This window comes from Borostomias antarcticus (genome assembly GCF_949987555.1).
Source record: "Borostomias antarcticus genome assembly, chromosome: 14".
NCBI classification, from domain to species: domain Eukaryota; kingdom Metazoa; phylum Chordata; class Actinopteri; order Stomiiformes; family Stomiidae; genus Borostomias; species Borostomias antarcticus.
This window is the reverse complement of record NC_140247.1, coordinates 11,711,592-11,724,994: the sequence shown is the minus strand read 5'-3', so window position 1 is coordinate 11,724,994 and position 13,403 is coordinate 11,711,592. Positions and strand designations below refer to the sequence as shown.

Sequence of the window (13,403 nt, the reverse complement as noted above, 5' to 3'; positions counted from 1 at the left end):
GTAAACAAAAACATATGAATTGTAAACGTAAGTGAAGTATTGTAAACGTAAGTGAAGTATTGTAAACGTAAGTGAAGTATTGTAAACAAAAAATATATAAATTATTACTTAATTATTAAAAAATAAAAAATAAATTGCATTTACAATACTTTTTTGCGTTTACAAAACCTTTTCTGCATTTACAAAACTTTTCTGCCTTTACAATACTTTTTCTGCGTTTAGAAAACATTTCTTGCGCTGCAAAACATTCTGGCCTCTCTTTGACGTGGGGGCGGGGTTAGATGAGTGGCGTGTCCAGAGAGGAAGAGGCGGAGTTTCGGGATGCCCACCGCCATATGAGCGCTGCTCAACGTTTTTTGGACTTCTTCTATGGTTTTGATTTATATATGGCGGTGGGCATCCCGAAACCCCGCCTCTTCCTCTCTGGACACGCCACTCATCTAACCCCGCCCCCACGTCAAAGAGAGGCCAGAATGTTTTGCAGCGCAAGAAAGTTTTGTAAACGCAGAAAAAGTATTGTAAAGGCAGAAAAGTGTTGTAAACGCAGAAAAGGTTTTGTAAACGCAAAAAAGTATCGTAAATGCAATTTTTATTTTATTTTTTAATAATTAAGTGATTATTTATATATTTTTTGTTTACAATACTTCACTTACGTTTACAATACTTCACTTACATTTACAATTCATATTTTTTTGTTTACAATACCTCACTTACGTTTACAATACTTCACTTACGTTTACAATGCTTTCTGGCCTCATTTTGACTCCATATCCCTGGCTCTAGACCTATGCACTTCAACCTGTAACTGTTTTTAATTATTATTATTGCACATTGCATTTATTTTGCTGATTTGAGTCTCTGTGTCAACTCGTCATCACTGTAAATGAGGGAAACCTCAGTGCTTCACGAGTACAAATAAAGGTTTGAAATTAAATTAAATAAAATTAGCTCTGTTGTCCCTCTGCTGTTCCCCATCTCGCTGTGTGTAGGTGTGTCATTGACACCCCTGTACCCCTGCTGTGGTAACCACTATCTCTTTACCCCTCCGCCTGTCCAGGGTTAAAGATGGTGAGGAGCTGACCAGGGATTCGACCAAGTACAGGTTCAAGAAGGATGGGAAAAAGCACGTTCTGATCATAAACGAAGCGACCATGGAGGACATTGGAATGTACTATGTGTACACCAACGGAGGGGAGTCCAAAGCGGAGCTGGAGGTTGAAGGTGCGTCCCGCTCGGCGACAGGCGTTTCGCGCTTCGCCGTGCACAATTGTGTCGCCTTGGCGAGACGTGCGTGTGCGAGTAAAGTGCGGCGTCCGTTAACGTAGAGGTCCGCGTCTCTGGGCCTTGCTGACCCTCTCCCTCTCCTACTCCCTACCTTCCTCCATCTTACTCTCTACTCCCTCCATCAATCCCATTCCTCTCCTCCCTCCCCCCCCCCACCCCCCCCCCCTCAGCCAAGGAGCTGGAGGTGCTGCAGAGCATCGCTGACCTGACGGTCAAGGCAGCAGAGCAGGCCGTGTTCAAGTGCGAGGTGTCCGACGAGAAGGTGGTCGGGAAGTGGTTCAAGGATGGAGTTGAGGTCGTCGCCAGCAACCGCATCAAGATGACCCACGTGGGAAGGTAGGGCGTCGCCGTCGCGGCGGGCGGGTGGGCGGGAGCGAGAGGCGGGGCCCCGGGGTGGCGTGTTGGCCCCGGGGGGCCGCCGCCGCCGCTGGTCATTCTCGGCAGGCCGCTTTTACGGGCTGGAAATTCGCCATGGTAACGCCAGTCACGCCAGGTGAAAGCCATTTCCCATGTTCTTTGACTCGACGATATTGCATTAGGGATCGCGTTACCAGGGTAACTCTGCGTTTTCGAATAACCGAGGGTCATGACGAGTGTTGTCGCCTTGGTAACATTGGGTTACGGTTCCCTAGGATCCACAAGCTGACGATCGATGACGTGAAGCCGAACGACGCCGGAGACTACACCTTCGTTCCCGAGGGATACGCTCTTTCGCTCTCCGCTAAACTCAACTTCCTGGGTGAGAGAGAGAGAGAGAGAGAGAGAGAGAGAGAGAGAGAGAGAGAGAGAGAAAACGAGAAGATGCTCTCAAAAGGTTTTGCTGAATACAAGCAAAACCCACCCAAAGTTGAAAGACACTGATTCATGCCTTTGCCCTATTTCCCTCAGAAATCAAGATTGACTATGTTCCCCGCCAAGGTAGGTGTGGCTATTGTTAGCTCAGCCCGCGTCAGGCTTTTCCATTGGCTACGTGCTACACCGCACTTCATTCGCCGTGGCGATAGCCGGCCGGCGGCGCTAACCCCTCCCCCTCCTCTCTCTCTCTCTCGCTCTGCGTGCTGCCTTCGACGACCGCAGACCCTCCCAAGATCCACCTGGACACGAGCGGCGGCAACAAGAGCACCATCATCGTGGTGGCCGGCAACAAGCTCCGCCTTGACGTGGAGATCAGCGGGGACCCGGCGCCCACCGTGTGCTGGAAGAAAGGAGACACTGTGAGGAGCGCTGGTCTCTTTCTGTCCTCCTCTCCTCCCCCTCTCTGTTCTTCCTCCTCCTCCCTGTGCGTGTGTGTGGGGGGGGGGGTAGGGGGGGACATCAAAGGCAGTGTGTGCCTGTGGTAGAGTCACCGGTACACAGTCACAAAGAGGAAGGTGATGCTGTGTTTTGGTGGTGGGGTGTGTTTGTGTGTGTGTGGGGGGGGGGGGGGGGTTGGACAGGTTATATCCTTATCAGTCCCACCGTGGGGGCCTAACGCCCCCCCCCCCCCCGTCTCCTAGGTGATAGAACAGAGCGAGGGCAGGGTGAGGGTGGACTCCAGGAAGACCCTGAGCAGCCTGGTCATTGAGGGGGCGGAGCGAGGAGACGAGGGGGCGTACTCAATCACCGTCACTAACCCGGCGGGAGAGGACACGGCTGAGCTCAACGTCAAGATCGTGGGTCAGTCGCTCTCTCTTTCTCTCTCTCTCTGTCTCTCTCTCTCTTTCTCTCTCTCTCTGTCTCTGTCTCTCTCTCTCTCTCTCTCTCTCTGTCTCTCTCTTTCTCTCTCTGTCTCTCTCTCTCTCTCTTTCTCTCTCTCTCTGTCTCTCTCTCTCCCTCTCTCTCTCTCGCTTTCTCTCTCTCTCTCTCTCGCTCTCTCTTCCTCCCTCTCTCTGTCTCTCTCTCTCCCTCTCTCTCTCTCTCTCTCTCTCTCCCTCTCTCTCGCTCCCGCTGTCGTGAATAAGACATTGTTCTTAATGGCTTGTCTGGTTCATCATTAAATTTAAAAAATTAATAAATAAATAAACTCTCTTTTGTCCTCGTCCTCACTCCTCTCCTCTCCACTCTTCAACCCACCTCTCCTCTCCTCTGCCCTTAATACCATAACCCCCCCCCACCCCCCCCACCACCGTTCTGCCCCCCAGATGTGCCTGACCCTCCAGAGAATGTGAGATGCCTCTCTGTTGGAGAAGACTCTGCCGCAATGGAGTGGGACCCACCTGCGTTTGACGGGGGTGTACCCCTTAAAGGTATCTCTCTCTCTCTCTTTTCCTCTCTCTCTTTTACTCTCTTTGCCTCATGCAAAGAAAATATATTCCCCTATATATTAACTGCCAATTTATTCTAGTATGTAAAATATATGGAGGAAATATACAGAATAATATGACATACATAATATATTGAATAATTGAATAAGGAATTGCCACTTGTCATATATTGCAGTATAAACTGGAAAATATAACCACTAGTTTCCTATATATGGAAATGTATTGTTTGATACATCCAATATATCGCAATATATTTTTGTTTCATAAGGGTTCTCTCTCTCTCTCTCTCTCTCTCCCTCCCTCCCTCCCTCCCTCCCTCCCCCCTTATGGGGTCTTATGACCCCCACCCGTGTCACGCTGTCACCTCCAGGGTACCTGATGGAGAGGAAGAAGAAGGGGTCTCAGCGGTGGACCAAGCTGAACTTCGAGGTGTTCGAGGAGACAGTGTACGAGGCCAGGAAGATGATCGAGGGCGTGATGTACGAGATGAGGGTATACGCCGTCAACGGCATCGGCATCTCCCAGCCCAGCGGGAACTCCAAACCCTTCATGCCCATCGGTGCGTTCCTTCTCCCCCTCCGGGTTGTGTGTCATAGATAGAATAGTATTAGATTAGATTAGATTAGATTAGATAGATAGATAGATAGATAGATAGATAGATAGATAGATAGATAGATAGATAGATAGATAGATAGATAGATAGATACACTGTAGATGGATGGATGGATGGATGGATGGATGGATGGATGGATAGATAGATAGATAGATAGATAGATAGATAGATAGATAGATTGATGCATGTGTAAAATATATAATCTATACATGCTGTACATACATACAGACTGTATCCTGCTGGTGGAGGGGTTGCCGTGGTTATTTCGTGTTTTTCCTCCCTCCTCCTCTCCCCCACAGCCCCCACCAGCGAGCCCACGCGCCTCATGGTCGATGACATCACAGACAATACCTGCGCCCTGAAGTGGCGCCCCCCAGAGAGGATCGGGGCGGGGGGCGTTGACGGTTACATCATCGAGTACTGCAAAGAAGGAGGTAGCTACAGTAGGAGACATGCCAGGGGAAGAAAAACTGGTTTGAATGCTGACAGATTGCTCCTATCCGATAGGCTGTCCACTTATTATTGTTAATCCATGCTCCGCTGCTATTGGTCCATCCCTCAGAGGACGTGTGGGTGCAGGCCAATCCGGAGCCGGTGGACAGGACCAACTACCGCGTGAAGGGCTTGCCTGTAGGAGAGAAGATGTTGTTCAGGGTGACGGCCATCAACATCGCTGGACCCAGCGCCCCTGCCACCATGGCACAGGCTGTCACCATCCAGGAGATCATGGGTCCGACAGGCACACACACACACACACACACACCTGGCACACTCTCTCTCTATTAGACACACACACACACGTACACACACACACCTGACATGCGCTCTCTCTCTCTCTCTCTCTCTCTCTCTCTCTCTCTCACACACACACATATACACACACACACCTGACACGCTCTCTCTCTCTCTCTCTCTCACACACACACACACACACTCACACACATACACACACAACTGACATGCGCTCTCTCTCTCTCTCTCTCTCACACACACACACACACACACACACACACACACACACACACACACACATATACACACACACACACACACACACACACACACACTGACAGGTGCTCACACATCGCTGCTGTCGGGTCAAAACCTCCATTTTGGTCATTTTTCTTCTTTTTTTTTAACCCAATTCAATGTATTAGAACCAGCTCGTAATATCCTTCATCATATCATATTCAATTCAAAAACATCGAAATTGGAATGTTCTTTTCAACACCCTGAAAACTTGACATTTTCGAGATACAAGGTTTTGACCTGTGACACACGCGACTTACATACGGTTGCATGTGTGAGACAGTCTCACACCTGCTGAACACTCATACTCAGCACGAATCTCTGACTGTGTACAGAACACATACCGGAGGGCAAGAATGCGCACCTCAATTTACCGCTGACCTTGCACACACGGACACCCACGGCGCCCGCCCACCCTCTCCCTCGCAGCGGCCGCGTTAACGCCTCTACCCTCCTCCCGTCTCCCAGAGAACCCCAAGATCCGTCTGCCGCGCCAGCTGAGAACCAAGTTCATCAGGAGAGTGGGCGAGAAGGTCAACCTGGTCATCCCCTTCCAGGTTAGCGCCTCGGGCAGCCCGGTCAAAGTTTACGTATAGAACTGGACATACTGTATGTTCTGGACCGCTCTGGACTGGTCAGTGTTGCCCTCGTGCTAATGTCAATTCGGATGAATCGTATTAAGCAGTGAGAGCCCCCCCCCTCCCGCCCTCTCCCTCCCTCCCCAGGGTAAGCCCCGCCCCGTGGTCACCTGGCTGAAAGATGGCGAGCCCCTGGAGAGCAAGTCGGTGGGGGTCCGCACCTCCGACGTCGACACCATCCTGTTCATCCGCTCGTCGGAGAGGGAGCACTCCGGCAAATACACCCTCATGGTCCAGATCGAGAACATGGCGGACAAGGCCGACATCGACATCCAGATCGTGGGTCAGTGTCGCCGTGGCATCGGGTGGGGGGGGTGGGGGGGCGGCCTTGCGTGGGTGGCGCCGGCCCCTATGAGGTCACCTTCCTCTCATCCTGTATGGAACCTGCTACCGCGCTCATCTGAGATTATACGGCGGCGCCCGTCATCGGCCGCAGGGCGTGTAATACGGACAGATTTATTACCACGACATAGACTTTAATCTAGGGGATGATGACATGTCAAGAGTTTAATTTGACGGTAATTCCTTCATTTCATACTCGGACGGATCGCTTAGACGCTAAATGGAGAATCATCAAAGAGGATGATTTCTCTCCTTCCTAATCCCAGCGGCGCCACTGTCGCTGGCGGGTGACTTCCTCATCTCATCTCCCCTGGGGGTCAGGGCGCTGGGGGGGTGGGGGATTATGCCGTGGGGTCCCATTGGGGGATTATTTGCGCGCGGACTGGGATTAGGGTGGAATTACGGGGCCTTACTCTGCCACTTTCCCGTGCTGGGAGGTGAGCTGACCAGAGGACCTGCTCCTCCAGATTAGCCACTCAGGTGTGGTCGTGCTCCTCAAACACATGCTCTACCGACTCTACTGTACTTTATTTTACTGTACTCTACTAGTACTCATATTCTACTCAATACTCATCCTGTACTCCTCATCTTTCTCCACCGACTGTCTCTCTCTGTCTCTCTCTCTCCCTCTCTCTCTCTCTCTCTCTCCCTCTCTATCTCTCTCTCTCTCTCCCTGTCTCTCTCTCTCTCTCTCTCTCTCTCTCTCCCTCTATCTCTCTCTCTCTCTCCCTCCCTCTCTCTCTCCCTCCTTCTATTCAGATAAGCCCGGTCCGCCCATTGTGGTTCAGGTCACTGATGTGTGGGGCTTCAACGCTGCCCTGGACTGGAAGCCCCCGAAAGACAACGGCAACAGTGACATCATCGGCTACACCGTCCAGAAGTGCGAACTGAAGACCAAGGTCAGCCTGACTGAGAAAGACAGGGATGAGCAGACAGACAGACAGACAGATAGACAGACAGACAGCTAGTAGAGGGTTAAGCAGACAGACAAACAGACAGCTAGTAAAGGGATACGCAGACAGACAGACAGACAGACAGACAGACAGACAGACAGACAGACAGACACCTAGCTAGTACAGGGTTAAGCAAACAGAGAGACAGACAGACAGACACAGACAGCTAGTCCAGGCAGAAGCAGAGACAGGTATCTATGGAAGGTGTATACTGTAGGTCTGCAGGCTGTGACTAAAAACTTCTCCGCAGCCTTGACCGCGGAAGCGCAACACTGACCATCGAGCTAAGAGGTCAATCCCTCCCTCTCAGCAACTCAATCAGTATGCCCTTCCATCAGCCTCCATCTGTCTCCATTCCTCTGGAAACTACTCCCTCCATCTCCACCTCCACACAATCTCTATCCTCCTCACTCACCCTCCCACGCTTCCCACCCCTCTCTCGATCTCACCATCCCTCTCTCTCTCTCCATCCTCCTCTCTCTCTCTCCATCCCCTCTCTCCCTCTCCCTCTCTCTCTCTCTCTCTCTCTCTCCGTCTTTTCAGGAATGGTTCCTGGTGTATGAACACAATCGCAGGCCCAGCTGTACCGTGTCCGACCTGGTGATGGGGAACGAGTACAGCTTCCGCGTGTTCAGCGAGAACGTCTGCGGCCTCAGCGACGAGGCAGGCGTCAGCAAGAACACGGCCGCCATCGGCAAAACGGGTAAACGCGCCGCTCCGCGATACTCCGCCCTCGCGGCCCTCGTTTATCGATCGAGCGTAGAATACGACGCAGATCCAGGCGCAGGAGTTATGGTCAGACAGGGTTCACGATACTCCACCCAGCGGCTACTAATCCACCCTGTATTTATGTCAAATGGAGGTTTGGGGTATAGTCCCATAAGGTCATCCCCACCGGGTCTTGAACCCCAGTCTCCCGGATGGGAGTCCAATGCTCTCACCACTACTCTACTTGTGCAGGGTGGGAGTCCTTCTTTATTTTGCTGTTCTGGGACTACTGCCTCTAGTGGTGCCAACACAGAGATGCAGGCCAACATTGTCGGGAGTGACAGAGGGAGGGAGGGAGGGAGGGAGGGAGTGATAACCGGACAAACGCTATACTAGGTGCGCTGGCTTCCAGCCACGCACAAAAAGGGGAGGTTGGAGATTGGTCTAAAATTATTGAGGACTGAGGAGTCTAAGTTGTTTTTCTTCAGAATGGGTTTTACCAGGGCTGTTTTTACTGCTGATAGAAAAACACCTTTACTGAGGGAACAATTTACAATAGCTAAAGTGTCCACAGATACAGAGTTAAAAATAGTCTTGAAGAACTTGGTGGGAATAGGATGGAGGGAGCAGGTTGATGACTTAAGTTGTGACACCACTTTGCTCAACAACATCACCGTGTGAACCTGTGGAAACGAGTTCATAACACTGTTCTGTGGAGGAAGAGGGTCATCAAGCAAAACATTTGGTCTTGACTGGGTGGTGTTCATCCTAAAGCCAGTGATCTTGTCTCTAAAATATGCAACAAATTCCTGACACTTGGAGGTAGAGGACATGTTTAAGGTGTATAGGGGGCAGGATTTAAGTCAATCGTTGAGAAAAGTGCCCTGGAATTGGTTTGATCTCTTTTAGCATTTCTTATGGCCTTGTTAAAGGAGTAAAGGTGTTCCTCCATGTGCGCCCAGCTCTTCTGCATGTTCTCTTAAGTTGATTTATCTCCTCATTCCTCCTTTTTGTTTAGCTGAGACCTTTTTCAGTTTAATCGGTGCTACAGAGTCAAGGGCTGCATTCAATTTAGTATTAAAGACGGTGACTAAATCATTAACCTGTGAAGGCCCATCTTCCGGGGTTGCTACACTATTTGCATTCATCATTAATTTGAAATGATCAACTGCTGCCGAGTTCAGATAGTGCTTCTTAAAAAAGCATTGAGTGCTAATTAAAGCTTTGGGTAGCAATACTGTAAAGAAAATACAGAAATGGTCAGCGATGTTAAGGTCACTGATAGAAGATACAACAGCTTTAAGCTCCTTAAAGTCCAGATATAACACTTAGAGGAATTTGACTGGAACTTTGTTGGCAGGTTATAACAACTTAAAACAGATTTCTTAGACATATAGCATTGATTGATGGGTGGATGTCGTTAGATAATTGGTTGACCTTGCTCTTGCATTGCTGACGTAAGCAATGCAAGCAAAATCATAGGATTTGATATAAGATTACAGCGAAACTGACATTTTGAAAAATATTTAAATATTGTTAAATAGGTACACACTATGACCAAGGATGTGATCCGAAATCGAAAAAAGTAAATTTCTGATTTCATTGCATCTTTAATGATCACAAGGTCAAAGGTGTGGCCTCGGTTGTGAGTGGCTCCTGTAACATGTTGACTAAAGTCCACGGAATTCAAGAGGTTAATGAAATCCCCCGGCCTTTAAGTCACCCTCATTGTCTACATGCAGATAAAAATCGGCAGTGATAAAAATCTAATCGTAATTAGTGTGGATCATAGACAGAAGTTCTCTAAATCCCGCTAAAAGGGTAAAGCATTTCTTGGGTGGTCTATAGACAGTTACTGCCAGGACTGGGGAGTGGCACTTTAAAACTGCAGCATGGTATTCAAATGAGGTAAAATCATCAAAGGAAATTCTCCGGCAGCTCAGAGCATCAGTTGCTATGGTGGCTGTTCCTCCCCCTTTTTTTTACAATTCTAGTAGACTGTGAGAAACTGTCGTTGGGGGGGGGGGGGGGAGGCTTCAACCAGGACTGCTGATCCATTTGTATCCAACCAAGTTTCAGTCAGGAACATACAGTCTAGTTTGTGTTCACGAGAGTTCACATAAGATCATTTATGAGAAATGTCTTGCCAGCAAGGGACCTGATATTAAGAATTGCCATTGACATGTTCTCTGGGTGAGGGGACTGGCTCGAGCTACACTTTGTTAGCGGCACAGATATCAAATTGTCTGTGGATACTCCATTTGATTAGGTCTATAGCTGGCTCTGTAGGTTCTTGAAAAAGAGAGGTGTTGTCTAATCGTGTTTATACTGTAAGCCTACCACTATAAACATTAGAATCACTCAAAACTGTCAGAGATTTGCTTTCTCGAAAATCCTGCCAGATCCATTTGTGTGCACTGAGTCAATAGGGTTGGGACTTAGGGGAGATGGATCGGTAGTTTTCAACACGATGTCATCGCCTGAGGAAAGAAGCCATGTTCTCGGAGAGCAGCTTGGCGCCCGGTTTAGGTGGAGACCATCACGTTTCAGTAGGCTGGGCCTCTCCAAGAACAGGTCGAAGTTGGATTCATAGCTACAATACCCGATGTTATTATAGCCATAACAATGAAACCTTGCAACCACCAAATATTTAGCCCCTATGCTAATTGTTTATTATTTATTTGAATGTTACCAAAGAAACACCTACTCTTATTGGGGTCCATATTAAAAAAATCCATGTATAAGCATGCTTTCACACACATGCATACATAAACACATACAATTACATCACTGACCTGCCCCCCCCCCCCCACCACACCCCAATTAAAACAACATTAAACATTACAGAAATAATACAATTACAACACACACGCGCGCACACACACTAATAGCTGTTGTTGTGGTGAGACAGCGTTGGAACTGACTGTCCTTCCGTCTCTCCCAGCTCTGGCATATAACCGAGCACCATTCAAAGAGAAAGACATGACCAGCTCCCCCAAGTTTACAGCGCCCCTGGTGGACAGGTGTGTCGTCGCAGGCTACAGCGCCGCCATCAGCTGTGCTGTCCGTGGCTACCCTAAGGTCACTATATTTGTGGTGTGTGTCTGTGAGAAGTTGAAACTCGTTCACATATAGTGACACTCACTCTCTTTCTTTCTAACTCTGTGTGTGTGTGTGTGTGTGTGTGTGTGTGTGTGTGTGTGTGTGTGTGTGTGTGTGTGAGTGTGTGAGGGAGAGTGAAGAGAGACAAAGTGAAGAGAGAGGGAGACAGAGGGAAAGAAAGATAGAGAGAGACAGAGAGTGTCTAATTATGAGAGACATTTTAGACGCTTAGAGGCGCTTGAGTGTGCTTGTGTTTCTAGAGCGAGCGCGGGTGTCGGAGAAGAAAGCCCTTTAAAGTGCATTTGTTTTCGTGAGTGGGCGAAGACTTTGCGAGGCAAACCGTCGCCCCGATTGAACTCTCGTCTTCCGTTCCCATCCGTTCCCATCTGCTCTCTACCCTCCCCCCCCTCACCCCCCCCCCCCCCCCCTCCCCCCACACACACCCCCTCTTTCCCTCTACCTTGTCAACCCAGCCCAAGATCGTCTGGATGAAGAACAAGATGATCATCCGGGAGGACCCCAAGTTCCTGATGCAGAACAACCAGGGGGTGTTGACCCTGAACATCCGCAAGCCCGGCCTGTACGACGGGGGCAAGTACTCCTGCAAGGCCATCAACGACCTGGGCGAAGACGAGGTGGAATGCAGGCTGGAGGTCCGAGGTAAAACGTCCCTAAACACTACGACTCCCATCATGCCGTGCCTGAGTGGAGGAGTTTTCCTGCCCCGACCCGTTGGATAAACAGCCTGACAAACCTCCTCACCGTCAACATCCTGACTTAGCCTACCGCCGCTCGAGAACAAGTCTCGCTTGTGCGCAAAGCTCCGCAACAAGGATGCATGTCTGGATCACGGGCGCTTACGGCGGGATATAAATCATCTTATTGTATTTGTCAGTTAGCATTTGAGCGCCGCGCGCGGCGTTAAGCGCTGGGGCTGCTTTAAATAGGATGATCTACTAGGCTCTCACGCTGAACATTTCTCTCCTCTACTACAGCCGTCCAGGAGAAAGTGGAGGCGCAGAAGTGAGCGACGGAACCGAACACCGGACGCCGCGGCGGGGAATGATTATAGATCTCGTGTAACGGCATAACGCCGAAAGAAATGAATACGTACGACCGGAATAAAACGCTCTCACACCCCTGCGAACCTCGCATCGACACCGTTTCACTACTGTCGTGATGATGCTAAATCATCCGTTCTAGTTGTCATCGATACTGTTAAACCCCTGAATTTATGATTACTGTAAAGACAGTGTGTGTACCGTACAGACTGAGAACTGTTATAATGGCTGAATATTCATCATCGTCACCACCATACAGATGGATTCTTCTAATGTGTGAAGTGACTATGCCAATGAAACACATTATAAAACAAGTTATTCACCACTCGCATTGCCAGTGTTGTGTGTGTGTGTGTGTGATGTTCTTATTGGTAGGCTACTGTTGGGTTCATCATTGGAATGCTGTCAGTGCAGTAGCCTAATATTGCGTTGTGACTGCACATTCGTACCCCCACATGGCGTTGGATATGGGAGGGAGGGAGCGAGGCGGGGGGCCCAGAGCCCTTCTCAGTATGGGGGCTTCCGCAGCGCAAGGGATTGTGGTTCAACCACAAAGCCTGAACATGGGTTCACTCACACTCCTGTACACTTACACACACATGCACACTAACATACACACACACACAAGCATGAACATGGGTTCACTCACATTCCTGTACACTAACACACATATGCACACAAACATACACACACACACACATACTGAATCAGGGTCTCATTAGCATACCACACCAGAGACTAATTAACGCACCCATCAACACTGCCCTAATTATCTCTCCCACGTCATTACTGAGCAAACGAATTACCGCTAATTTACACACCCGCAAAACAAACACAGCGCCGTGTCCGCTGGGAAGGCCCCGCTGCGGCCGCGCTAGCTCGCCTGGCGCACCAGACGAGAGCCTGGAACCGGCGCTCCGCCGGGCCCAAACCGGGGACCCCGGCGTGGGCCGAGGACACAGCTGGAGATCTGGAGAAGAGAGAGGAGAGGGAAGTCGCCACGTGAGGAGCTGGCGGATTCGTCGTCGATGGTCGTCCTGCGATACCGCGGGAGTTTGAGTAACTATTAGTCCTCTCTAGCAGAACAGAGTGGGAGCGAGCTGGGGGGGGGGACTTCTACGCGCCCAGCTGCCACAAGAGGGAGCAACAGCTTAGATCTGCTAACCTTCCGCGTGCCCGCTGTGTCCTTTTGATTGGCAGGTTATTAATGGTGCATTCGTTTGTGGTCGAAGGTGGCAAGTCGCAAGTGGCAAAATACCTACCTCCGACCTGTGTGCATTCGAGCTATAGCGAATGATATGATGATGATATGATATGATATTGACGTCAGTCGGCAACTGGGGGCTGAGAAACATATCCGAATTTGCGACGAGGAAGTGCGAGTTCATGCGGCGTTTTATTTAATCATTCCTAGTAGCATGTCGCAATTT

The 13,403-nt window shown here is 49.7% G+C and overlaps 1 protein-coding gene across 1 annotated transcript in view; it reads left to right on the top strand.

The window, feature by feature from the left end:
• Nucleotides 1–12,979, top strand: part of mybpc2a (myosin binding protein Ca) — a gene marked incomplete at both ends in the record, with an annotated part of 22,782 nt that extends 9,803 nt beyond the window's left edge. The window contains 17 exons of the mRNA XM_084448457.1: nt 1,058–1,221; nt 1,455–1,620; nt 1,917–2,023; nt 2,173–2,202; nt 2,362–2,498; nt 2,781–2,940; nt 3,405–3,509; nt 3,898–4,086; nt 4,440–4,574; nt 4,703–4,870; nt 5,638–5,726; nt 5,895–6,090; nt 6,909–7,048; nt 7,646–7,805; nt 10,755–10,891; nt 11,386–11,572; nt 12,831–12,979. Coding sequence (XP_084304583.1) covers nt 1,058–1,221; nt 1,455–1,620; nt 1,917–2,023; nt 2,173–2,202; nt 2,362–2,498; nt 2,781–2,940; nt 3,405–3,509; nt 3,898–4,086; nt 4,440–4,574; nt 4,703–4,870; nt 5,638–5,726; nt 5,895–6,090; nt 6,909–7,048; nt 7,646–7,805; nt 10,755–10,891; nt 11,386–11,572; nt 12,831–12,979 — 2,419 coding nt within the window. The remainder of the gene's footprint in view (nt 1–1,057; nt 1,222–1,454; nt 1,621–1,916; nt 2,024–2,172; nt 2,203–2,361; nt 2,499–2,780; nt 2,941–3,404; nt 3,510–3,897; nt 4,087–4,439; nt 4,575–4,702; nt 4,871–5,637; nt 5,727–5,894; nt 6,091–6,908; nt 7,049–7,645; nt 7,806–10,754; nt 10,892–11,385; nt 11,573–12,830) is intronic.
• Between the last annotated feature and the right edge of the window lie 424 nt (nt 12,980–13,403).